This window comes from Calypte anna, chromosome 3 (genome assembly GCF_003957555.1).
Source record: "Calypte anna isolate BGI_N300 chromosome 3, bCalAnn1_v1.p, whole genome shotgun sequence".
Classification (NCBI taxonomy): Eukaryota; Metazoa; Chordata; class Aves; order Apodiformes; family Trochilidae; genus Calypte; species Calypte anna.
This window is the reverse complement of record NC_044246.1, coordinates 83011404-83038916: the sequence shown is the minus strand read 5'-3', so window position 1 is coordinate 83038916 and position 27513 is coordinate 83011404. Positions and strand designations below refer to the sequence as shown.

General features: G+C 42.0%; 1 protein-coding gene across 5 annotated transcripts in view; it reads right to left on the bottom strand.

Moving 5' to 3' along the window:
* ANKRD6 (ankyrin repeat domain 6) overlaps window positions 1-27513 on the bottom strand; it is a 106418-nt gene that overhangs the window by 27074 nt on the left and 51831 nt on the right. For all 5 annotated transcript variants that reach the window (XM_030448103.1, XM_030448101.1, XM_030448105.1 and 2 more), the window contains 2 exons: window positions 27331-27486; window positions 8716-8971 (listed from right to left, as the gene is read on the bottom strand). In XM_030448103.1, coding sequence (XP_030303963.1) covers window positions 8716-8835 — 120 coding nt within the window. In that variant the 5' untranslated portion in view covers window positions 8836-8971; window positions 27331-27486. The remainder of the gene's footprint in view (window positions 1-8715; window positions 8972-27330; window positions 27487-27513) is intronic.

Genomic DNA, 27513 nt, shown 5'->3' with positions numbered 1-27513 from the left:
TCCACTGTCACCACTGTCCCTGGGCACCATCCAGACTCCTGTCTGGGTGCTTCTCACCTAAGCGTCTGCTGCCCCTATGGTGAAGGGCAGCAAGCACCCCGCCTTCTGCATCAGCCTGGAGGAGATCAAAGGCTGTGTCACTGCTCCAGGGAACTCAATAGTAAGAGGCACAAAAGTCTCCAGGCAACTGTGGAGTGGGGAAAAAAGAAAAAAAAAAAAGGAAAAGGAAAAAAAAAAGGAAATATAAAAAAGGAAAAGAGGAAAAAAAAAGGAGGAAAAAAATTAAAAAGGAAGAAAAAAAGAAAAAAGGAGGAAAAAAAGGTGAAAAATGAAAAAAGAAACAAAAAATAAAAAAGTAGAAAAAAGAAAAGAGAAAAACAAAATAAGAAAAATGAAAAATGAAAAAAGAAGGAAAAAAAGGAGAAAAGAAAAAAGGGAGGGAATAAAGAAAAAAGGAAGAAAAAAAGAAAAAAGAAGAAAGTAGAAAAAAGAAAGGGGGGAAAAAAAGAAAAACAAAAAAGAAAGATGGAAAAAGAAACAAGAAAAAAGAAAAGAGAAAAATTAAAAAAGAAAAAAGAGAAAAAAAGAGGAAAGAGGAAAGAGGAAAGAGGAAAGAGGAAAGAGGAAAGAGGAAAGAGGAAAGAGGAAGATCGGAAAGAGGAAAGAGGAAAGAGGAAGAGAAAGAGGAAAGAGGAAAGAGGAAAGAGGAAAGAGGAAAGGAAAAAAAAATAAAAAGAAAAAGAGAAAAAGGTCAGATTGACAAATCATTCCCAGCTATGAACAATGTGTTTGTATTATGAATATGTACTCCAACACACTCGAGTATATGGGTTTTAACTTTCTACATTATTTAACTGCTTTAAGTAAATCAGCTAATCCTGACATCTCACTTCTCAGCAGGTTGCTAATGTATCATGAAAAAAATTATTGCAATCTGTGCACAGAGCAGAAAAAAATCCCAAACAAACCCAACTTGAAGCCTGCTCATGTACTTTAAAAGGAGAACAGTGTCAACTACATGAATATATCACAGCAGGGAAACCTTCTGACAAGATAACCATCTCTAACTACTGAAAAAACGCTGAGGTGCAGCCAGAGGTACTGTGGTAAAAATAAACTATGAGAGTATGAGTTTAATTCAATCTGAGAGACACACTTTCCCAGACAATCACCACACAGGGTGTGAAAGGGCAGGAAAATGTTGCAAAACCTCGGAAGATCCAGATCACACGACCTTCACCTGACTGTTCAGTGCCTTAAGGCACATTAAAACAAAGCCTCCCTGGGGAAGAGGCTTATCAGGAGGAGGGTGCCCTTGCCCCAAGGAGCACCAAGTCCTGCTGTGACTGGGACCAACCTGTTCCCTGCTCACAGGCAGCCCTAGGAGATTCCTGCTGAAGGAGGAGAGGGAATTTGCTGGAAGAGGCAAACGTGAGGCCAAGGAAAGCTGCAAACCAGGGGGTTGCTCAGCTGTTCCCATCCCACAGCCAACAGAGATTCGCATGAGCTGCATTTCCCCTGTCACCATCCCAGAACATTCAAAAAACTCCAGACGGGTCCCCAAAACTCAGAATTCCATTTAAAATAATAGTTCATAGGTTCAGAGGCATCTGACCTAATGGAGATGCCTAGGGAGAGACCTTAAGAGACTGGAGATAATACATACATGGAGCCCTTCAGCTATTCCCGCTATGAAGGGACACCATGAAGGAAAACTATGACCCCAGCTAGGACAGGAGAGGGAGAAGGAGGATCAATTACAGCACATTACACTGATTAGAGGCTCAGGCTTTTGGAAAAGCACCCACTGATCATCTCAAAATTAATCATAACTCTGCAAGAACTGGCAATGCCAGATATTCTTTTTCTTCCCAGTAACATCAAAATGAGAGCAGAGATAGGAGCTGGACAGTGTTCCAGTCCTGGCAAGGCAGACACTAGAAAATCACTCCCACCCACCTCCCCAAGCAAATATATGCATACAAATATGTGCATCCACAGGTATGTATGCACATATATGCACACACATTAATCCAGAACAAACTATGAGGGAGAGACAAGGCAATCTGTGTGCCCTTCGTGGTGTGATGACAAATTTAGAGCATCACCATCTTTGAAGAGAAATTCTCAACAGGTCTGTGCCATGGTGGGAAACCTCAGCAATGACAGCCAGAGCTGCTCTCACATGCCTCTGATCTTCTTCATGTCTTGCAACTCAAACCAACAGCCTTTCACACTGTGAAGGAGACTGCTCAAGGGCAAGAGATTTTTTTTTTCTTTTTACTAATTTTTTTTCTTCACAATAATGCATCCTACCTAAAATACCCAGGAGGCAGAGGGAGGAAGGGAGACATTTTTCTCTGCATTTCTCCTCTATAAAGGCATTCAGCACCCACCGCTGCAGCACCAAAGAGGGGGCTTATCTGAACACACACAGGGGTCTGAGTGGGAGAAGAAACCTGCAAGAACAAGAGTGGCTTCTATAGGCATTCACTACAAGGAGGCAACACTAAAAGCAGAGACTCCTTAACATGCAGATTACCAATTTAAAAGCTTAAAAGCATTTCCAAATATGAGCTGTAATGGTTTGGTGCTTATTACAGAAATATAAATGGGAGGCTGCTACAACTTGGGATTAATGAACCAATAAACCAGTCATTCATATAAAAAATACGCAATTTGGACTTCTATTCAAATGTGAATAATTGCTTCAGTGGGCAACAAATCATACAAATCCTCTTGTGTCACAGGCTTATTGACAAAATAAATGGGACCTACTGCTCTAATGCTGCAACTTCCAAAAACTGTGACTCGCTGCCATAGTTATGGGGCATATCAGGTTGCAGCCAAGCATAGGAAACAGCCACATGAATTTCAGCAGTACAAGGCAAGGGTACGGGTTTTGTTTGTATTTAACCTGTATTCTAACTTCCACACATTGACAGGCAGCTGCCAATACATACAGTTTAAAACCAGAATTTTCTTAGAGCAGCTGCCAGTGTATGCACTCTGCAAACAAATCCCCCACCCCTCTTGCCCCCAAAAGGAAGACCATAGTATCTCAAACATTCCTTGTGGTTTTGTATTTGTAGATACTTTTGTGCAAGTACATTCTATTCTCCATCTCACGCTGCTCCTCTGCTACTCAGGTACTGTTATTTATTCATCCACTTTGCACTTACACAAAAACATGCCTATCCACATTTTATTAGGAAGCTTGAAAACTTGAAAAAACCAAGTCTCATGACATTGTACACACAAAACAAGTCTCATCACATTGTTCACAATCATGATTTGTTGCACTGCTCTCCATAAATAACCTGCATGCTCAAATCAGCAGAAAGGGTTTCACTGACCTCAAAAAGCATTCAGCAAGTCCCTAAATATTTGCTAGTCATTTATTTTTATTTATTGTTTAAAACAGATGTAAGTATTTTTTCAAACTGATGGAGTACAAAAATGTCAAATCATCAAAATGTATGTTTTTTTATTTCTGTCTTAACTTACAAAGGAAGAAAAAAAGTGTTTTAAAGAATCAACATTCTCGGAAGTTGAAATCCTGACGGCAAGACTACAAGAACCCCAGTACTACAAAAATGTTGCCATATGGCAGGTTCGTAATACAATTAGTTCAAAAATCACATCAAACAAAATTACTGAATCAAAACAGAAGCACTACCTTCTGCATTTCTGTGAGTATTTTTCCAAGTGATCATCTCTTCTCCACATAATTAAATTTTATATCTATGAACTTAATGCTACACTCGGCAGAAAAGCTATATTCTGGTCCTCTTTGGAAAAAGCATTTATAAAACTCACAGCTCTGTACCAATTCCATTAAAACTGCCTGAACTACCTTATGACTTCCCCTAGCAAGCTTTTTCACATTTAGCAGAGATGTGACACACTCCTCTGTGTATGCTTTCTAATACACAGCTTTTTTTCTGGCTCTATTAATTCTTGCTATTGAATGCTACACCTTGCATTGCAACACCCCAGGGAAATCCAGCACCCAGTGAGTGCCTTGTTTCAGGCAGCATCCCTCAGGTACACTCAAAAGCTGATGCCTGGAAGGGGAAATTGAGCTTCTCTCCATTCTTCTGATGAGAAGAGGTGACCTGACCAGAGGTGTCACTAATATCATAGAATCATAGAATTGGCTGGGTTGGAAGGGACCTCAGAGATCATCAAGTCCAACCCTTGATCCACTACCGCTGCAGTTACCAGACCATGGCACTGAGTGCCACATCCAGTCTCTTTTTAAATATCTCCAGGGACAGAGAATCCACTACTTCCCTGGGCAGCCCATTCCAATGCCTGATCACCCTCTCGGTAAAGAAATTCTTTCTAATATCCAACCTAAACCTCCCCTGGCACAACTTGAGACCGTGCCCTCTTGTCTTGCTGAGAGTTGCCTGGGAAAAGAGACCACCCCCCCCCTGGCTACACCCTCCTTTCAGGGAGTTGTAGAGAGTGATGAGGTCTCCTCTGGGCCTCCTCTTCTCCAGGCTGAACAGCCCCAGCTCCCTCAGCCTCTCCTCATAGGGTCTGTGCTTGAGTCCCTTCACCAGCCTGGTTGCCCTCCTTTGGACCTGCTTCAGGACCTCGATATCCTTCCTAAACTGAGGGGCCCAGAACTGGACACAGTACTCGAGGTGTGGCCTCACCAGCGCTGAGTACAGGGGCAGAATCACTTCCTTGGACCTGCTGGCCACACTGTTCCTGATACAGGCCAGGATGCCATTGGCCTTCTCCTCCCGGGCCATACCCAGGGCTCTGCAGCCCTCTGCCTGAACTAACTCAACTCAGCAAAAATCAAAAGAAAAAAGAACCCAGGAAAAGGAAAACAACACACTGAGAGGACAGCAAGGCAGAGCAACTCAGCAAAAGTCTCAGCACGTAAATGTCGAAGATGCAGCTGTCAGTAACTTTACTGAGATAAAGCTCTACTTTAAAAGGAGTGGAAGCTGGGACCAGCTTTCTTATATGGAAGCAAAGACTTAATTATACCAGGCTCAATTCTTCATTTTCTAGCTCTTGCAGCTTATTCACCAAAATACAAAGGCACCTACTTCTTGTTTGTCTTTTTCATCAAAAAAACACCTCTAAATTTCACACCTGTGAAGAACATCAGACATAAGGCATAAAAATGGAAATAATTTCTCCATCCTTCAAGGCAGAGCAGGATCAGAGGAGCATCCTGGTTGAGAAGATGACCAAAGCAGAGCCATGAAGCCTCTGAGATCCAGACTGCTCCTTGAACACCAAATCACACGGCTGGTAGCAGAGATTCTAACACCAGCATGTGGGATGGTTTAATGTATATGCAACCTGGGACCACCACCCTTCTCCCACTCTGGGCTCCCTGGTGTCATATCAGCAAGTGCTGTGGCCATCAGCTCTTCCATTTAAAAGCTCTCAAATCTGAAAAGAGCCCCATTATCCCTGCTGGAGTCAGGGAAGATGCAGGAATATAAAATTCCATGTTCACCTGGACAGGTGACTTGTTAGGAACACAGTCCAAATGAAACAAGCCTTTCTGAAGGAAAGGCTGAAGTGAGCACCTGGACACAACAAATTCTACACTGAATTTTGATACTTAGTCAGAGGTGACAAAAATAAAATACAGATTTGCAGCTGAATTGTTGTTTACTGAAGCAGCAATTAACCACATCATATGATCTTCCTTGCATACAATTAAAATAGAACTGGATGAACTTCTCAGCTATCCAGCATTTAATCATACTTGGTTTGTTACAGAAAATATTCTTCATTTTCCTTGAGCCATGCTCAATTAATCCTGTTTCAGTAAAGAACTCTCTAGCATTTAACTTTAGATCCTGGTCACTTCAAGCTGTGGTTCTGCATGGTGCTTTTCATAAGAATCAGTCTGCACTTGCAGATGCATATCAGAAATAGGTTCAAAGCCTGAAGTGATGTGGGAACTTTTCTCTCTCTCCAAAGAGCTTTGTCTCCACATGTATTCTTCCAATAAAACTCTGATAGAATTCAGCAGGAATTTTGACTGACAAATACAAAAACTTTTTTTTTTCTTGGAGCAAAAGCAGAAGACACACAGGTAAAAGAGAACTAAGGCATGCATGCACAAGAATAGATTTATTTTTATATAAATTAGCTTTATATTGAGGATGGGAAAGGCCTCTGGGATTTAAATTTACCTGAAAGCTTGATCAATGGTTCTCTGCTACAAAAACCATGCCATCTAATTTTCATCCTAAAATTAACAATCCCTATCCTGAAAGTAGTTCTTCCTTAGCACCTGCTCTGTTTATTGAAAAACTGCACAAGAACCCGTCTCTCTTATGGCTAAAAAACCCCTTTTAAATGTACTTGAGGATATCTGTACATGCTTGCTCCTGTGACAACCTTATTATTGACTCTGTAAGTATCTTTCTCCTTCCAGCATGTATATGTCACCAGATTAGCAAGCCAAGCTCTCCCAGGGTATGTTTTTACAGGCTTTCATAGGCCATTTATGCTCATACTCTTCCTATACAAGTAGTTGGCTGGGTGAGAGCCAGATGCTTTATAGACCTGGACAGGACATTACTGAGCCTGAACTGATGGGCTCTGAGGAAGGCAGCAGCTTGGTCTCACACCTCTTGGTTCACATTGAGCTCATTTCTGTCAGGCTTGCAGTATGAGAGGAAAACATGCATGTGCTTGCCTCCAAAATATCCCAGGCTCACAGCCTGAATCACTCCTCTGAGAGCCTTTCTACTCAGTGCACTCCTCCACAAGTCTTGCTGATCAGACTTCATCTCTTATAAGAAGGGCTTGTCACTGGGCTAACCCAACCCAACCACATCATCTGTGCTGATGTGCCAGGATGCATCCAGAATGACAAGAGGGGCAGCTTCCATCACCACCACCCCCAGGCTCCATGGTGATGATCCACAACCTCTAGAAAGAACAGCTACAATCCCACAGAACCAGGCCAGCTGCAGGGATGGTCTCACAGCTCACCAGAGAGTGTGGCTTCCCCACAGAAACACCAACACACTCTGCACCTGGGTGTAGTTTTGCCACCATGTGAGTTTTGCTTTGATTTTCCACACAAGGGTGGAACAACAAAGCAAGAGAATGGAGCAGGAAGCCACCTATATCATCTAGGAAAGAAAAACTTGTCAGCTCTAGCAAATCTGCATTTTATCAAATTAACCTGATTTTGTGTACAGAAGTCACATCTACACAATTTGCTCCCTACTGTAATTAGCAGAAGGCATTGATAACTGCATAATACACAACCTAAACAATGGCAAAGTGTCGATGTTGCATTTAAATTGTGGATTGTGGCAACTAATCCCATGACAGAGTTAAATCAGTGGCATGATTACGCTCATAACCATTACAAGGGACACCACATATTATGCTCAAGGAGTGTGGAAGTTGGATTTGAAATTACACTAATGCACAGATTTATACAAAGTATGGCATCCTTTGAATTGTGTATTTACAGGTAGGTCCCTCAACAGTCTCACAGTTCATGATCTTAAAAAAACAAACAAACAAACAAACAACTAGAAAGCTCTGAGCTACCATTCAGACAACTGTAACCATTCCCTGATTTTTTAATGACTACCTTCAATAGCTGTTTAGCAGTTACAGAGCTGCTTGGACAACTGAGCCAAACAAGCATTTTTATGGGACCATTCATGTTTATTAGACCTGTGCTTTGTATCTAACAACAAGAGGCCACTTAGTTTTGGCAAACAAAACATAGATACATCAGTAGTCCCTGGATCACTCCAGCTTTCAAAATAAGTACTATCTACAACTCAAACAATGCAAAGGGATTGAAAACAAATGTCACTGACAGATAAAGAGAGGAAAAGACAGATAACTTATCAAATGCACTCACATTTGCTTTCTATATATAAATATTTGTTCCATACATACATAATGTTCAAAACCAATATGGAAATAAAAATAAAACTAGATATGATGGAAAAAAAAATTTCCTCAAAACAGGACATCCCATATTTTATGGTCCAGCTCTAAACTTACATAAGTCTTTTTAAGGTTTTTTTTGTTGATCAAACCATCACTGCAACAGCCAATTCTATCTCATCTTTTATACATTAGTATTATTTGTAACATGCTGACAGAAATAGGCGAGTATCAGCTTGAACTCTCTAAGCAGAAATCTTTCAACATCCTGAAGGAACAGGGAACATAGCTTGCAATATAAGTTTGGAATTGACTGGGGTCTACACAGCATGAATCAATTAAGATGTTTGCTACAAGAGAGGCTGCTGTAACCAAGAGACTTTAGCAGCAAGAAACACTTTCTGTATAACTTTACCACATCACAACAAATAAATAGTTTCACCCAGGAAGGTGGGTGCTCTGAACTGCTTTCCCTCGACAGTGATGAATCGCTCCATTCATCAGCTCACACAGTGTTCAAAAGTCAAGACATGCTTTGAAAAATGTCTCTCCCCCTCCACCAGCACACCATGTTTCTAAGGACTCAGCGTTCACCACAGCTGCATCCACCAAGAAGTGTAAAAATACAAGGCATGCACTATACTATAAATTCATATGAGCTACCCAAGTATAAACTTTAAGGAAAACTAAACCCTAACTTCGGTCACATTCAGAATGGTAAAGCTAGGAGGGCATTGTGACAAACAATGGTCTAGGAGTTATGTTAGCTCCCAGGGATTTCACAAAGCGTTTTTCTCTTGTTACCTTGGTAACTGCTACCTTGGCACCCCTGTTGATAAGCTGCACCACATTCTCCACTTGGCCTTTGTAGGCAGCTATGAGCAGGCGTTCTGAAAGCACGGCGACCACATCCTGCTGGCTCATGAATTAGGAGAGAGAGGTTTTCAGGTTTCCTCAGTCCAAAAAGAAAGGCTTGGGATCAGTTCAAGTGGCATGCAGGCAGGCAAGGAAGGACCCCGGCTCCCTGGGTGGTGGTGATATGCTATGCCATCCTCTGGACCTGTGGATCAGAAAACAACACTGCCGTCAGCAAGGTTTCGGAGACGGAAGCACTGCAGCAGCTCCTCCCCGAATGTTCGTCTTTGCATCACTTTGGGAGAGGGTCACAAAAAACCCTCAGAGCCTCCTGAAGGCACTGCACTCTTGTTGCAGTGCAGAGGGATGTAGGCAGGAGCACATTTTTAATGTGCACTCATTTCTCTGCTCTGGGACTGAAATCCTTAAACTTTCTGAGAGCTTTCTTTTGGACTAACCTGTATTTGTGTGTCCAACTTTCCTTCTCTTCCCACATTTCCCAGACTTTAATTAGACAAGGAGGGGTTAACTACCTTCCCACTGCTAATAGTAACTCAGCCTGTGTTGGCCAAGGGAACAAGAATAGGGTATAGTTACTGGCTGCTGATATAAATATACAAAACCCTTCCCTGGAAGCACTGAGTGCAGACAGCAATTAAAAGCAGCCAACTCTTCCCTCATCAGTATAAAATGCTTCACAGCGTCTCCCGAACCATCCCAAGGACACCTCTGGGAGGGACCACAACCTACAACTGGGAAACACTCATTTTTGCTGTCAGTGAGAAGTGATGTTCCCGTTGAAGTGCTGACATCACACCAGAGTGACCCCAGAAACAATGCAGATACAGCACTCATCATGCAAACTGGTGAGCCTGTTCTTCTTCCCAGGCTCCACTGATCCATCAAACGGGTCATCGAAGCAGAAAAGAGATTTTTTACATAATTCTAAAATATGTATCTGCAGATGACATTGAGCTACAAGATTCAGAACCTGCCCAATTTGGGAGGATTTACCTGTATTTTTCACACTTTGGTATTTAATTGTTTCAGTACAGGAAAAACAACTCCATAATACCCAGTGTTTATACAGATGATTCATCTTTCTCTCTTGCTTAAAATATCTGTGCACTGCTCCTTATCAGCTACCAATATTAGGGGCTCCCCATAGCATAAGGGTAATTGGTACAGGAACTAGATGGTCCTGGAGATTGATAGTGGAATACAATGTCTTTCACCCTAATGTTATCCTTTGAATTCATCTGAAAATAGCAATAACTAAAAGCTATTACTGCTTAATGGCTTTGCTGCCCCCTAAATTGATTTGTTTGTCTCCATTTAGCTGATAGTACAAAACCCTCCCCATCATAATTCCATCACTCAGAGTACTGACATTTTTACTAACAGCTTCAGCAAGGAGGTCATCACCAGAAGAGCAGAAAATATTTCGTTTCCATCCTCATACCAGGAAGACACTCCAAGCAACAACAAAAAAGTGCATGGGTTGTTGTGGCACATGAACTCCCTGTCTTCTAAATATTGCATGTGAGATGTTTTAATGAACATCACTCCCATGTTACAAGATCTTGACAGGCTTGAGAGATGGGCTCATGTCACCATTCTGAGGTTCATTAAGGCCAAGTGAAAGGTCCTACACATGGGTCAGGTCAATCCCAAGCAAAATAATAGGTTGAGTGGAGAATGGATTGAGAACTTGAGGGTTGATGAGAAGGTCCAGTGAGCTGGCATTGTGCACTTGCAGCCCAGAAAGCCAACCATATCCTGGACTACATCAAAAGAAGCATGGCCAGCAAGTCAAGGGAGGTGATTCTTCTCCTCTACTTCCCCTCTTGTGATACCCCACCTGCAGTACTGTGTCCAGTGCTGAAGCTCCCAGTCCAGGAAGAAGTTCTGGAAGCAAGTCCAGTGGGGGATCACAAAGATAATCAGAGGGCTGAAGCACCTCTCCTGTGAATACAGGCTGAGAGACTTGGGGTTGTTCAGCCTGGACAAGAGAAGACCTTATAGAGACCTTCCAATACTTGAAGGGAGCCTTACAAGAAAGCTGGGGAGTGACTTTTTATAAAGCCATGTAGCAACAGGACAAAGGGTAATGGCTTTAACTTGGAAGAGGGTAGATTTATGTTAGACATTAGGAAGAAGTTCTTCATTATAAGACACCAAAACATGTTGCCCAAGAAAGCTGTGGCTGCTGCCTCCCTGAAAGTGTTCAAGGGCAGGTTGGAAGGGGCCTTGAGCAACCTAGTCTGGTGGAAGGTGCTCCTGCCCATGGAGGGAGGTTAGACCTAGATGATCTTTAGGTCCTTTCCAACCCAAACAATTCTATAATTCTATGATGACTGCATCCATCAGTAAACCTATGCAACAAAACAGTGCTGCAGTCCTCTTTAACTGAAGGTTAATAGGTTATCATAATCTTCTATGTCAGCAAAGTGGTATTAAAAGCCCTTGGACCCTGCAGGATCACTGATCTACCCTAAACTTTTCTGATCACAAGCCCTCATGTTAATACTAACAAAAACGTTGGTTAATTTGTACAGTAAAAGATACTAATTAGATCTTCTACGATAATTTGTGTTAATGAATCTTAAAACAATTTATGAGCATTAATTCTTAGAACATGCTTTGAGGTGAGTATTATGCTCAAGAATATTACGTTTATTTCAGAAAAGGGCCCTTTAAAGCACAAGAATGTTCTTGGTTTCTCCAGGATTAATTAAAAAGTTATTTCAATGACAAGAAATAATGCCAGATAACTGAATTTTGATTTCTATGTCTAAGCATTATGCAGTTCCATCTCCAGGTAAAAGATTTAAGTCAGCTTTTCCGTTTTATCCTGTTACTTTCTAGGTGCAAACATTTTTGTAGTAACATGGAAATAGCTGCACATTTATTCAGAGAAATAAAAATTCAGAGTAATAAAAATTCTGTGTCTTAAAAGTAGCAGAAGAACTGACATCAGAGAAGTGGTGCTGCACCCTGTGCCACTGGACCAGTCTCTCTCACACCTTCATTGTGGCAGGCACAGTTTGGACACCCTGGCAACACAGAGAAGGTGTAAGTACGAAGAAACAAATCTTTGTTTCCTCACCAGCACTGTACCCATCATACATAACCTACCCATCCATCACAGTGATGGTATAGTACACCTGGTATAGTACAAACCACAAAGCAGTTCAGAAATACAGATGGACTAACCTTACTCTGCTCTGCAAAAAGCAATCCATGTTTCTGTTTCACTTCCTTAAGTATTTGTTTTCCAGTGACACATATTACCAAAGCAAGCTGAACCCTCCAAGACTGCTCCCAGTCTTGGAGCCTCCCTGATGCTCCCATCATAACCCAAGCAACATTTCTGTAACCCAGGAGCACCTCCCACTCCTCTCTGTGACCAGCACATAGTGGGTGGGTAAGGGGGATCCCTCTCTGTGAGCTTTTCAGGCACTGAGGTGCTTTTCTTCCATGCCAGCCCTTGCCTGTGCATTAGTGGTTTCCAGATGAACTATACCACTATTTGTTTCTCCCCATCCTTACACCTAACAGCTTGCCAAAACTGACAAACCAGCTCTGTGCAAAACCAGACCCTGTTTGCTTTTCTTACCCTTTAAACTCAATAAAAGCAGTAGCATAACTGACAGAGATTTTCATACTCGCTGCAAAATAACCAAGGCAGGCACTTTCCTGACACTCTGACTTCTCTGAGCAAATTCACATAAAGAGTAGATGATTGATACATCTTAGCCACACACACTAATGCCTTTAATGATTTCCAACAGTGATAAGTTTAGTACTGTCAGGGAAAAATCCAGTTAATGGGTATGTACCTATGGAAGGTAAATGCTGGAAACTGTACTCACTTCTTAGTCTGATTTTTCTCCCTCTCTCTTGCTGCCTTCCAATTACTGCAGTAAGTTCACCCCTCCCAGAGATCATGAGTCTCCTCAGACTGCCATTCCTTGCCACACCAGAGTGATGGACCGCAACAGCAGTGCTGTTATTTGTTTTGTCTTCTCTCCTTTTCCATAGATTCAGTCACACATAAAGGCATATTAAGGAGTCTATTCAATCTTTTAAAGATTCTTCTGTGTTTTCCAAGTTTCTGGGAGCCATCCTTTTCAAGAAGGCAGTCATTTTACAAGCTTGGCTCCTGCTTCAGGCTGTTTCAGATGGGCTCTCACACACCAGGTCACATTCCCCATGCTGGCTGCTTTACATCTCCTCAGTCAGGATGATTTGTAACTCAGAAAAGTGCATCCAATTAGGACAGAAAGCACAGACCAACTTTCCTTTTCTCCCGAGCTGGTAGGAAAAGGTGATGGGTGACCAGTGGCAGTGGGAGGGAGAACAACCTTCCTCCTTTCCTTCCCGACAGACCCTTCCCCAGACAGCACACAATCCACACTCAGCTCAACAGGTGGCAGAATCATTCCCCGACATCTTTAACTCTCTATATGCCTCAAACACACAGAGCATCTTTCCTTGAACTTGAAGCATCTTTCCATCTACACTCGCAGCAGGAGGAGGATGGTACCAGATGCCCAAGAACTACAATTAAAAGCTTGACCGCCCCTTTTGCACCCAGATGGTGCAAAATTAATGCAACAACACCACTACAGGTGCCAAACCCCAAACCTTCTGCTGGTGACTGCTGCCCAGAATTAAATCACTCATTACCACCCCCAAATCCATAAGCTCAGGGGAAGCACTGAGCACGGGGATATTCAAACCATCTGCCTTTGAAACAAAACAAAAAGGGATTTTGCTTAAACATATTTTCAAAAAAGAAACAGCTCTCATTGTGTCTCTTTATCCAAGTTTACTTACCTGGGGTAGGTTGGCAAAGCAACACCTAGTTCCTAAGCCTCTCCTCTCCAGGGAAGCTGACCAGGGGCGATGGTGCCCACAGCTGCCCCACCGTGGGGCAACCCCTCCAAGGATACCCTATGCCCCAGAGGATCAGCTGCTCACCCCATCAGCAGGGAGTGGAAAAGGAGAGCTCAAGCTGTGGATCAGTATTCCCAACCAGCCAGCAGCAAGGCACCATCCCCAGGCACTGAGGTCCAGCAGCATCCCCGTAGATGATGCCCGTGGTGGTTCTATGAGTCACAGTGCCCTAAGGATGCTATAGGAGATGTTTGGCACAGCACGGGTGGGCAGCCAGCCACTCACTGGCAGGGTTGTAAAGCTCTGGTCTCTCTCCCACACGACTAGCAGAGCAGACAAAAAACACTCTATATGCATCTTCCCCCTCCCTGGCTCCCTCCCCTCCAAACTGCTGCCAGGCTGCTTCAGAGGCTGCATCACCTACACGTCCTTAACAAAAAAAGGACAAGAATGATGGGGTTTGAAAGCTAAAGGGAAGTCCAGGACACATCAAAGATCACAGATACTGAAAGGCTAAGCAATAGACTCTCCTAAATTAAGGACTTAAAAAATAATTAAAAAAAGAGAAAGGATTGAAAAAACATCACCTTCTCTGATGGAAGAGAAAAATGTGGAAAACTATGGAAGATTTAAAAGAAATGAGCTTATCAACTTTTTAAAGTCCCAAGCAGTAAGTGCAAAAGATGCAATACCAGAGCACAGGTCAGTCTCAGGAAAATCACTAAGTTAAATTAGCATCTAAATAAAAGACTGCTTACATGGCTAACAAAAATTTAACATGCACCAAGGTACTAGACAAAAGGAAAAAAAAAAAAAAAAAAAAAAAAAGAGACACCACTTTTTTGCACTTTTTTGCAAGGGACCCCAAATTCTCTTTTCTAGTTTACTACCAGAAATGGTCTGAATAGTTCAAGAAAAATTCTCAGCACCTGAAAATTCATTTTATGCAACATAAAAAATGGAACTATTCTAAATTATTTCAGAACAATCCAGTGTTAAGATATGGATTTGGGCCATTTTGTTATGAGAGTGTAAATAACAGATACTTTTATAATTATAAAAAAGTCTTTCTAAGAAAACTTCCCATGCCTAAATACTGCCCCCATCTCTACTTTGCTCCGTGCTCAGAGCAAAATGGCTTTCTGTTCCTATTGGTACATAGTAGTATATTAAAATCTATAAAATGCTTTTTCTTGTCTAGACTCAGCTTTTCATATTTAAAATATGACATAAACACAAAGATTATACTCACTTTAGAATAACAGCATTTTCAGCAGAGTGGATTACTGCATTAGAGAGTTTCCTGGAACTCATTTAAATAATTTAAAATAGGATTCAGATATATCTGCCATTTCTCTCAACTGATTTTAAGACGGTTTTTCCAAGACCAGTGGTACTGCTTTCCTTTAAGGGATTTTTCTGCAGTCCATCATGGATCCAGTATAAACTACTCAAGACAAATGTATGTATTTTGCTAAAGGGAGGACTCAGCCTCTCACCCCTTCCAGCCCCAAAAGAGAGTTAAAAGACAGTCAGAGGCATCATTATGAAACTCACACCAGCAACAGCTATATCTGGAAAACAGCAAAGCCACACCAAGTCAAGAATATTATGCTTTTTATTCATACTCTTCTTTATAAAGACATCAATAATATTTTTGAAGTTAAGATTTTATACTGACCAACACTTTGTGCTGGACACCTAAGTAGAAGTCTAGTAGTTTATATCTCAGTCAGCTTTTTTCCAGTTGTTTTCATTTCATATTTTATCACACCACGTAAAATGATTCAGTTTTCATTCGGACAGTTGTGTGATTCATCATCCTAAGTATCCACATGGTCTGGGACATCTGAGAACATTTTCTAGGCTTTGGTTTTGTTGGGTTTTGTTGGTTTTTTTCCCACTAGTTGTTATTAATTACTTTAACAATGACTATTTAGCAGCCACCCAGGGAGCAGCTGCATGACAGCTGCTCATCACATGCCCCCCCTCAACAAGATCAGACTGATTGATGCCACTGCTCCCCTGCAGCTGGTGGCTGCCTAAAGCCAGACCTACACCCAACCCCACATCAGTCAATGCCCTTTGGTTACCACCAAAACCAGCCTCCAAAGTTGCCCCTGATGATCAGAATGCTTTTTGGAGAGAGGTGTGGACATGTGAGTCCAATGACAAAGCTCAAAGGTGGCCTCAAGTCATCAGTGAGACATCACTAATCTCCTTGTACAAAGACATCTGTTTTTCTTCCCCTCCTACTTACCTCTTTGCTATGTAGCCCTGACCACCCTTATCCAATAAGTAGGTTCTATACTTACCACTTTCCATGTAACGTGATTTACTGGTGGTTTGTTTTGTTTTTTTTATTTTGTCTTATTTCACTTAAGTTTCACAATTCTATTATTACTCTCCTTGTCCTCTCTTTCAACACACATGTCAAAACCATTCAGGACAAGCAAGCTTAACTCTCAGCAAGCCCTCATCAGTTGATAACTATTTACATAATAAAACAATACCTATTGTTTGATAGGGGACAGTGCCTGAGTGAAAATACATATGCATGAGATGTCTTGCTACCATCTGCATAAAACCAGTTGGGAAGTCTTTCCAGCTCACTGCTGTTTAACAGAAGTGCTGGAGTCCAACCTTGGGAACAAAGCAGTCCTGAGGCTGCACTCGTGGGAGAATGAAGTTTTATGTTATGCTCACACACAGTGGGGATTCTGGGTGGGACAACTGTTCTACACCATCAGCTTCTGTGCAGAAACCACCTGCCAATCAAATAAAAGGCCACACAAGTCCCACCCAAACTGACTGCAAAAAATGCCCAAACCCTTGCCATAATGAAATTCTCTTCCTCCTCCACTGCTTTTCCCTCCTTTTTTACCTGCAAGGTAAAACCTCTGCTGCCAGGAAAGACTTTCTGACCTCCCTGCTCCACGTCTGTACCATAAAGATGGTTTTAGAGCCACTGCTTTCCATATTACCTATAGCACAGGTAGTATCCTCCATTCAGTTCAGGAACCCCACTGCCTGTAAGTTGATGTGGTGGTGCAGAGGTCTCCTCCTCCTCACAGTTTTCTGAACCCTTCTTCCTGCCAGCATAAGCAACCCCACACATTCATAGCACACAATGGCATCTCAGGTAACTCAAGTATTGCAAAAAATATGCTGGAAAATTTAAAGAAAAAAATAATTCTACATTTACAGATTTTTTTTCAAGGCCAGAAAAACCTACTACAATAATCTTAATGCCAGCAGGCACCAAGCCACAAACTTCTATTTGAGCTAGATTCTGTCTTTTGTAAACACAAGAAAAGATGTGCAGCCAGGCAGCAATCAGACAATGTTCTGACTGACAGAGCAGGGAAGAAGAAAATACACATTTACCAGCTTCAAAATATTTCCCAGCAGACAAAAGAGCATTGGAGATGTTCTTCCTCCTCAAGGAAAGCATACCTGAGTCGTTGCCAGCAGCAATGACACAGCCCCTCATGTACAGCTGACATCCTGGGACAACTCTGAGAGATGCTGTGAGAAAGCTGGACTGGTGCCCCCCAGTTCAGCACTGAATCCCAGAGACATTATGAGTACCCAAGGTATGGCATCACCACAACATTCCTCAATATTACTTGGTGTCTGGCAAGAGCTCAAGAGCCTGGCAGGTGGCAGGTCAATTAAAAGCTTAACGAGGCTCAAGCTGAAAGTCAATGGATGAAATCCTGGGGATGGAGCAGCCATTCAGACAAATGCAGGTGGAAATGCTGAATATGTTTGACTGCAATCCATGTAGCAGTGCATGCCTTGGTTATGGAACACTGTTACTGTCGAGAGAAGGTGATTTTCCAGTTGCTTCCCATTGTGGGGTACTGCAACACCACGAGGAAGCACAACCATCCAGGGATTTGGCCCACCCTGGAAAATGGACATATGAGAGAAACCAAACACAGAGTGGAAGTGAATGCAGAAGTCACTTGCCCCTGCCAGTCCCAGCTAGCACAGCTGGGACGGTAATTCTTACTCCCTAACTCCACGCACTGATCTTCCAGTGCTGGTGGCAAGAAGGTGGCTGTAACACCCAAGAAAAAACATTCTTGATGGGCTAAAACTAGCTGCACCTGATTCACACAGGAGACTGCTTTAGGGGAGGTCCTAAACCTGTTGAGCCTACCAGAGGGGGTTCTGAAAATCGTCTTCAAATACTGGGAAGCAATTTAAAAGCATCTTTGAGGAGAGCCTACTGAAGGGGGAGCCCAGGATTTTGTGACTGCAAAACCTGCTGAAAAAGTGTGGGTTTAGGGATTTTCTTATCCCACCCTATCCATGAGTTTGGGTCAAAAGTATCAAAGACTGATGTTGTGCACAAGGCTTCCAGGCTGCACATTTCTCATGGTTCTCAGTGTTTCAGGTTACTAGGCAGCAGGCAAAGGAGATAAAGCTTTTCTCTTCAGACCACAGGCTCAATTCTGCACTACATTAGGTCAGCTACCAAAACTGCTGTTTCCTGGCTGTGCAGAAACCTACACAACACCCACAGGTTTCTGCTAAAATTCTATTGCATGGATGTTTATAAACAACAAAAAATAATTGCAACACTTATTAAAGGATACACTTTGTCAGCGGTCTCAGCAAGTAGACTGGGTTTCTATATAATTTCTTACATATAGAGGCATATAATGGTACAGAAATGAAAGCAGTAAACAGAGATGTCAATACTGTCAGCATTGTACCCCAGAAGCCTCTTTTTCCAACAAAATAAGCTATTTTACAAAATGATGCTCAAAATTTCTCTAATATATTTATGAATATAATGAAGCATGGAAGATCACTGCTCATGGATGGGGATCCCTGCCCTTCTCCCTTCCTTCATTTACTTCATTGCTTTCTATTCTAGATAAAAACACAAAAAGGTTTTTTATCCCTTCCTTCTCAATAATCTTTTCCTGCTTGTTCATCCTCTGTTTTATTCCTTTTGAGGCTGTTGATAGGAACAACTCTAAAGGCAACTTGGCTGCAAGGGGAGAAATAGTGAGCAGAAGATGTATGCTGAAAGACCAACAGTAAAAACGCCTGCTGGGAACTGTCAGCCTGGGAACCAGCAGCATCCCTGAGCAGTGCAGCTGCTGGCTTTGAAGAATAGCTGGGTGCCTAGAAACCAGAGGCATCCTGAGATACCATTGGTAGGCACACAAAGAACAAGGGATTTTAACAGCATCTTACTGTCTGAAAGGTGAAAAGCAGTCTGTAAAAAAGAGGGAGAACATCCTGAGGAAGTAAGGATCAGTAACTGTTCTAACTGCAAGAACAGGAACAGTCTGGAAAATAAAAGTTGTTCTGAGAGAAATCACCATCTATTGGCTCTCCCAGGTGAAAAATAGTAACTAACAGCACCTATTGGCTGCTTGAAAGGGTAGTGTCTAACACTCTCTTATCATAGAATCATAGAATCAACTGGGTTGGAAGGGACCTCAGAGATCATCAAGTCCAACCCTTGATCCACTACTGCTGCAGTTACCAGACCATGGCACCGAGTGCCACATCCAGTCTCTTTTTAAATATCTCCAGGGACGGACAATCCACTACTTCCCTGGGCAGCCCATTCCAATGCCTGATCACCCTCTCCGTAAAGAAATTCTTTCTAATATCCAACCTAAATGTCTCTGTTCTCCCAAAATGGAGCTTTTCTCTCCTGTCCTGCATGTAGTTTTCCTTTTCATAAACAAGCTGAGTTCCCTGCATGAGCTTTCTACAAGATCTCCTAGAGACAAGTTCTTGGACCCTTGCTGGGGAAGTCTGTCTGACCCACAACTCCATGACAAGGATTATCTTTGAAGTGAGTTTCTGCCCATTACTTTATTGGTCCCCCCTCGAGCTCACTTCTGGGACCAGTTCAACTTGTCCTCCCACTTCTGGGATGCTCTGACCCCCTTCTGGGACTGGTCTTGGCACTTGGTATTGGTAATCTGATGAACATACATTTATATGCATGTAAGTAATCTACCCTAAGTATACCTCCTGTTATATTTTCAGTAAATTTACTTGGTATAAGTTTGTAGTAAATAGTAATATTACATATATACTTATTGCTGCTATTATTGCTTGATGCTAATAATTTTCAATAGCTTGATATATACATGCATTTGCTGTCCTGATCACAGGTATAGTTGCTAGTGGTAAATTTAGTGTTATTTCTGCTCTATTTTTGTGTGTTAAAGAATCAGCAAAACCATGGTTGTGATCTCCTTACTTCCATAGGCTGGATAACCCTTCAGGTTATGACTGTTAACTCAGTTAACTCAGTTAATAACCCTCTAACCTTCCCTCTAACCTCCTCCACAGCTCCATTTCTGCATCCCAGAGCCCTGGAGCCAAGCTTGTCTTTCCTTGAAACTTCAGCAGACAGATCAAATTCACTTCCCAGCCCACTCCAAACCCTCAGACCTGTTTCTGCAGCTTATTCAGTCATTTTTAGGAAGCTGAGCTCCATTCTTACAGCCCAGCAATTGTAGTTCTTGGCATTCACCTCTGCAGAGTTTAATTCTCTTGATTTTGGAGCCAATGGACTCAAATCTCCATGAATGTCTTCTTAGGTTCCTGCATCTTCTCCCCAGTCTATCCTACAGCAAGGCTTACAGATCCTTTCTTATATACCACCTCATTTGTAAGCTATGGCTTAAATGCTCTTTCTGTTTTTCAGAAACAGGAGGCCCCAATAAAAGCACATTTAAGTGATTATGAGGTACCATACAGGCCTGTTTTAATGCCCATTTCTGTGTGCTTGCACAGGCAGGAGGGACAGAAGCAGTAATAACTTGCAAAGCCAAAACTCACAAACATGTGAAGCAGCAACTAAAAGATCACCCACTTGGGAAGTCTTTTTTTATTGTGTTAAAGAAGTGTAGTGTCCTATTTTACAACACATTTCAATCCTCTCAGGACTCAAGTAATGGCTTTCATTAGTAGCATCCTACAAGTGCTTAATCAATTAAAAACATCTAGATAAGTAAAATCCTGAAGAGAAACAAATCTGGATGATAAAAACATCCTTTAAAAAAAAATAATAATGCATTTCAGAAAGTGTTATATGCATTATAACAGATTATATGAAATTTTTGCTGCTTCGTGTATGGTGCTACTAACCCTAAGATCTTCTAATTCTGATGGCATCTTGTTTTCATGTTGGCTTGCAAGGGTGATAAGAGAAAGCTGTGCAGAGATTATCTTGATGGAAAACCTCTGGCAAGACCAGAGGTTGCCCTCATATAACTCACACACAGGTCTTGGATCAGAAGTCTCCATCATGGAAGCTGAGGACAAAAGTGCTGCACAGGAGTGATGCCAACTGAGCTTTCACACTATCCAATCCTGCTCCCAAAATGAACCTGTAGAACAAATAGTTCTTAGGGTTTTTTTTCTTGTTAGCTTCAAGGGATGCATTCTTATGAGCTACAAAGGTGAATCTTCCATAAGTGAAAAACTCCTTTTAATCTGCACCTTCCTGAATCACAGCTTCCCACCTACCTCTGTAGCTCACAAGGCACCAGAGAGTAACAGGGAGCTCTGGTCCCCACACTGTAGTTAGTCCCTGGCATACAAGGCCTTCAGTCTTTTTTCTAAGAACTGCTTAGTCTCAGGTGCCAGCCTTCCCCAATTTAGCAACTGCAGCAAGATCAGTAACTTAGGAGGGAAAATCTTCCTCTGTCAGGGAAGGAGACAGAGTCACTTTGCATATTTCCATGTATTTGTGCTGTGGGAGAACAGAGAGCTTTCCATGTAAATGTCATCCTGCCTATCACTGGGCACAGTGTCCCCAATTTTAATGTTCATGTAAACTGGCAGTAAAATGAGCAATGGGAATCTTCAGTTTGACCCCTTCATGTACAACATCCATCAAGGACAATATATACAGAACAAATGGCAAAGGATATGTATGTATTACTTGCTTCATAAATCTACTCATGATCTGTGAAAAATCAGTTGCTATGGGCTAAATACATTTTCCTCAGAGAGGATCATAAATCAGTTTGGACGCTTACTGCAGATATCTTGCTCCAGTTGCTACACGTGAAGGGGCTGCAGTGGAGAAAACCAATGTAATTGCTTCAAGTAGCTGGGTACCTTCTTGAATGGATCCAGAAAACTGCATAATTATCAGAATCTTTTAAAAATACCACAATTCCCACACTATGAGCCATCTTCTGAATCTCCAGATTGGTCTAGTAGCAGAATTTCAGTATTACATGAAGACTTTTGCCACCAATGAGAAACACATTTTAAACCAACAGCTTAACTGCACAATCAATTCTTCATGTAAAATCCTGATGCCAGTGAGTACTGTACCATTACTGTTGCAGTAAATATAATAGATCTAATGTATCTATCTGCTCTGCTTCAATGATAATTAGTGTAAGCAGGGTGTCCTGGTTTGGGCCAGGAAAAGGTGATTTTCTGTCTTGTACTTTTGCTTTTAGCTAAGTCTCTTGTAAGTAGTTGCACTTGCTGAAATTAACAGCAAGTTTCTCAGACAGTGTCTACTCCTAGGACTGATAACACTTGGTGTTTATAGTTACTGCTAGAGACTGGTGTGCAGAGCCAAGGACACTGCTCAGCTCTGAGGAAAACTTTTACCCTCCAGAAGGAATAAAGAGGTCCCACCTGCAGCCCTCCTTTGGGGAGGAACGGACAAGGTAGATACCAGAATTGACCAAACAGAGTATTCCATCCCATATACGTCATACTCAGTATAAATTTGAGGCATCACGAGGGCCAAGCCATGATTTCCTGCTTCCAGCTTCTGGCTGCCTGCCCTTCCTGCCTTTCCTGCTTCCCTTCCTTCACCTGGCATCCTGGAAGGATTCCGTCCATTCGTCTGCCTGTGGTCCTGATCCGTGCCAGCCCATATCTGTGTGTTCCTGCCTCCAGTTCCCGACTGCTGCCGACTCCAGGAGTCCAGCCTGGACTTTCCCAGAGCTGCCCTGCAGCCTCAGTGGTGACGTGAGAGTTACTGGGGGCAAGGGGCGAGCAATGTAGTATTGGTTTTTCTGTATATTTGTATATATTTAATATCTTTTTTCCTTTTTATTAGTACTATTTCATTAAAGCTGTGTACTTTACTTTCCAACTCTAAGTGTCTCTCCCTTATTCTCTCTCCTTTCTTTATCAAGGAGGAGAGGGAGATTAATAGAGAGCGTCTGTTACTCGGTTTAATTGCCAGGCCAGTGTTAAACCGTGACACAGAGCCATTACAAACTTACTAATCAGGTGCCCTGACTGCATGTATGATCTACCAAAGACAGTTTAAACTATCTTCATCTTCTGACTCAACATTGTAACACAAAAGTGTCACCAAGGTAACTTTCCTAAATACTCAGTCACATTTTTAGAGTTTTCTGGGGGCCTGCTATTGGGCATATGTTTAATACCCTTGCCAGGAGCCCCACAAAACTTGGTGATACTTCCAAAGAAGGCTAGAAACAGTTTGTGAGGGACAAACAGCCATTTCCCCCTAACTCACAGCATCACAGACAGGCAGAGGATGGCAGGGAGTACTGGAGGCCACCCTGATCCATCCCTCCCTGCTCAGCAGGGCCACCTACAGCTGGCTGCCCAGGACCATGCCCAGGTGGCTTGTGAACACCTTCAATGATGGGGACTCCACAACCTCCCTAAGCAACTTGCATCAGTGCTTGGTCATATTCAGTGATATTTACAGGGAACCCTCTCTGCTGTTTCAGTCAGTGTCCATTGTCTCTGGGAATCACTGAAAAGAGACTGACTCCATCTTTTCTGCACTCTCCCTTCAAGTATTTCTGTACATTAATAAGATCTCCTTGTACCTTCTCTTCTGTAGGCTGAACAGTCCCAGCTCTCTCAGCCTTTCCTCATAGGAAAAGTGCTCCAGTCCCTCCATAATTTTCATGGCTCTTCATTGGAAAATTAATTAATCCATAGTAACTTGGAGCCATAGAAATAAACCATGGGCTTAAAATTGCACACATGCTTGTTGGGTTAAGAGACATTACTTCTTCATACAGAGAACACAAAAGTATATAAAAAACATAAGGGTATGCACTCCTTGCAGAATAATTTGCACAACAAACAGACTGATTTGTTATACTTGCACTCTAAATGGTTTCTCTAGGACTGAGATTGTCACCAGTAGGACTCAAACAGCATCCCCAGTGCAAGCAGCTCCTACAGAACACCACCCTGGAGCCCACTTACGCTTTTCCTCAACATTATTGGCATTCTTGCCAACTGTCTCCTTGCTTACTTGTTTTGCTGTCTGCTTCTTTCACATGTACAAAACTTGGAAAGCTATGTCCAGACCATGCCCATCACCCACCCGGGCAGTCCATGTTCAGCCCCATGTGCTGCATGTCTGGCTAACATTCATAATGTTCCTTCCCCCACCTCTCTGAATATTTTTTTCAAATAAATATAAGAAACAATCAGGTTCATTCCAGCTCCAGGGAAATTTGAAACATATTCACAAAAAGAGTAAAAGCCAGAAATATATGAATTCATCTGTTAGCCATCAAAAAAACCCAGAGCTGTATTTTCAAAAATTCATATTTTAGAGGCTGTGTAGCATGCAGTTCTAAGTCATGAGCTCACATGCAAGTTTTACTACAGAGCTAAGACTTGTGGTAATAGTTAAAAATCTATCACTTCCCTTATATTACATAGTTTTCCTCCCAGGACAGACATTGATGGCTGAAGCCAAATCTCAGATTCATGAGAGCATAAGGAAAAAACCCCAATTGTAAGGAAGTGTTTGACATCACCTCTGCTCTGTTCTGCTCTGACCACAGACAGTTGAGAGCAAATTTTCAGGACTCTCCAAAATCCAGGAGCTGTCTGGAGAGCACTGTGACACCAGATGAAAAGAAAAAGGTTCACTGGGCAGTGCAAACATCTACCATTGGCTTTCTTAACTCAGCTGGGCTCTCTTTATGGTCAACAAAGGACACTATCCATGTCACTGTAAAGTACATTTCAAGTGTCAAATGAATCACAAGCTAAAATGAATCACAAGCTAATACTTCCCTCATTAAGTATCATCTCTGACACTGCACTATAAACATCCAAAGTTAAATTAATCTTCACCACAGTATCTGTGAGAAAGACTCAGCTTTCTGCAATTTGCTAGAGGAATTTTTGTCTGCCTGACTGCACCATGACATCTCCTACCAATGGTAAATCACTGTGATTTATTTAGAATTAAAACGCTCAGACAGGAAAAGAAATGCAAAAACCTGGCACAGAAAGTATCAGCAAATCTCAGTAATGACTTGTCTTCTGCAGACTTTAGAAACCATGCCACGTTCTCAGGTTTTGTTTTTGAAGCCTTAAGCTGCTTCTGGCGATGATCCCACAAGCCCAGCTCATTCTCCAGCATCAAGACTGCCTTATTTCCCAGAAACAATAAAAAAGCTTAGCACATGGAAAAACCTTCCTTGTGTAGAGGATGGGATTTTCTAGGCAGCTAGTCTCCAACTTTCTCTTGAAAATTTCCATTATCATCGTTATTTCAGCAGGTACACAAAGCACAAGCAGGTGAGGAACAAATCTCACATCACATCAGACATGTACCTCACTCAAAATCCTTCCACAGTCCCCTAGAGGCAACTTCCCCTCATATGAAACAGGATAACTGGAGCAAGCTCTTTCTGCTGTCTACGTTTATCATATTTTTATATATGTACACATGTGATAGATCTGCAGCTCATTTTTATACCCATTAGCAACTTAACAATTAAAGAATATTACAGAATTACATCCTTTGGTGATTCTGACTCAAATAAAACACTTGTCCACTTCCCTATCCACACACATATGTTTTCTACATCTAGCTGAAATAATAAAAATACTATTTACACATACATACCTACATATGGAAACACAAGCATGTAAAAAACTCAGATCTCATTTTTAAGGAACTATGAGTGGTGAGTAAGTAATTCTTGCAAAACACTGAGTAAAACAATTTAATACTGAGAAATCCAGAGGCTAAAGAGGTTAGGGAGTTACGTCTCCAGATTTTGGTCTTTCATCTTCCTCTCCATCCTCTCCTGCAGTCCTGGTTTGCACAGCAGGGAAGTGCACTGTGTGCCCACCCAAGTAAGCTGTGAAAAACATAGTCTTTCACAGAAAGCATTACAAGCTCCAACTATCTGAAAATTCAATATCCCACTATGCTTTCCTGTACCTGAGCATTTATCCTGCTGAAGTGTAGTGAAATGAGGCAACCAGGTGCCACTAATTGTCAGGTAGTGGGCATGAGCTTGTGTTAAGCCCACCTGTGCCTGATTAGGGCGGGCCCCAACTGTGCACGAGCAGGATTAGGGGGCCAATAAAAGGCACAGGTGGGCTTAACACAAGCTCATGCCCACTCCCTGGCAATTAGTGGCACCTGGTTGTCTCATTTCACTACACTGAAGCATTCAGAGACTGTAATTCCGTTTTAAGTAGAAAAGGAAGTTAAAAAACCAAGTAATTGCAATCTGTGTCTCTAAGAACATATTGGTTGGTCTGCCACTGCTTTAATTATGAGACTTTTAGGAAACATTGATTTGGGTTTGGGTTTGGGTTTTTTTTATGTTGGGTATACCAGAATTGTAGGTATTAACATACTTGCTGTTAGAATAGCCTCACAAGACATGCACTGGGCTTTCATTCAAGGTTCAGCTTATTAACTTTCATTCAAGTTAATAAGCTATAATGTATATACCTTAAACAAATATCCCAGCTGGTCCAAGCAGTCCACAAAAGCAAACTCTTTGGGCTACCATGAGGGAAACCAATCACTCAATTTCATGCTATGTCAGCTGTGCAAAGGCAGGAGTGGTACCCAGGCTGAAACACCTGGGCCAGGCCTGGGACACCAGAGTAACCTCTCTCCAACCTCTCCAACCACCTCTTCATACTCTGTTGGATCACTGAGTATGCAATCCTTCGAGTCTACAAATTCATCTCTTCAAGGCTAGAGCTACAACCTACAAAGTAGCTAAGAATGTGCTGTGCAAAGGGTTTCTGAACACAATAATTTACTATTCAAAATTAAAAGGCAATTAAAAAAAACATTGAGAGAAGAGAAAACATCCTGATAATGTTCTTTGTCTCTCTCTGCCTTTGGAAACTGTGGTTGTCCACACGTGTTCTGGAGAAGGCAGGTCAGGACGCTGTCCTCTTGATACCAGCTTAGCTCCCCTGCTTGAGTGGGTGAACAGGAAATTTCCTTTCTTGATACAGCTGTCCAGGTATTTTACTGTGCAATTTTCACATCAGTCCCAGTACCTGGTCCCTCCCAGGTGATTTTCCCCCTGCCAAACCAGTTCTCCTTCCTAAGAGCCTCTTGCTTAGAAAAATATCAATTCAATTGGACACTTTTCTTCACTAGCCTGGAGCTACTGGTCCTTAAAAATGCAGTTCAATGGGGGTGTCAAATGATAGCAGATGAGGTGAGGAACTACATATTTAAAAAGGATGCAGCAGTGTGACATAAAGAGCACAACCTGGCACCACAGGTAAAACTCTTGTGTTCCTCTTGCTCCATATTTACCCAGGAATTTTAATGCATTTCCAAATAAATTTCTTTATGACATTATTAAATGCATTATAGAAAAAATACATAGTAAAAAATGAGATTTGCTTTTTACTCACTCTTAATGATCTCCACTTCAGTTTTTCCTGAGGAACATTTCACAGCTGTGTCTTACAGGACAGCCTCCAGCTGGGGACAATGGCAATGACAACTTCAGCCTTCTCCTGTGCTGACTGCAGCAGTCAGTCCCTGTACCACCACACAGTTCACCACTCCTGCATGAAGAGAAACACATTATAAAT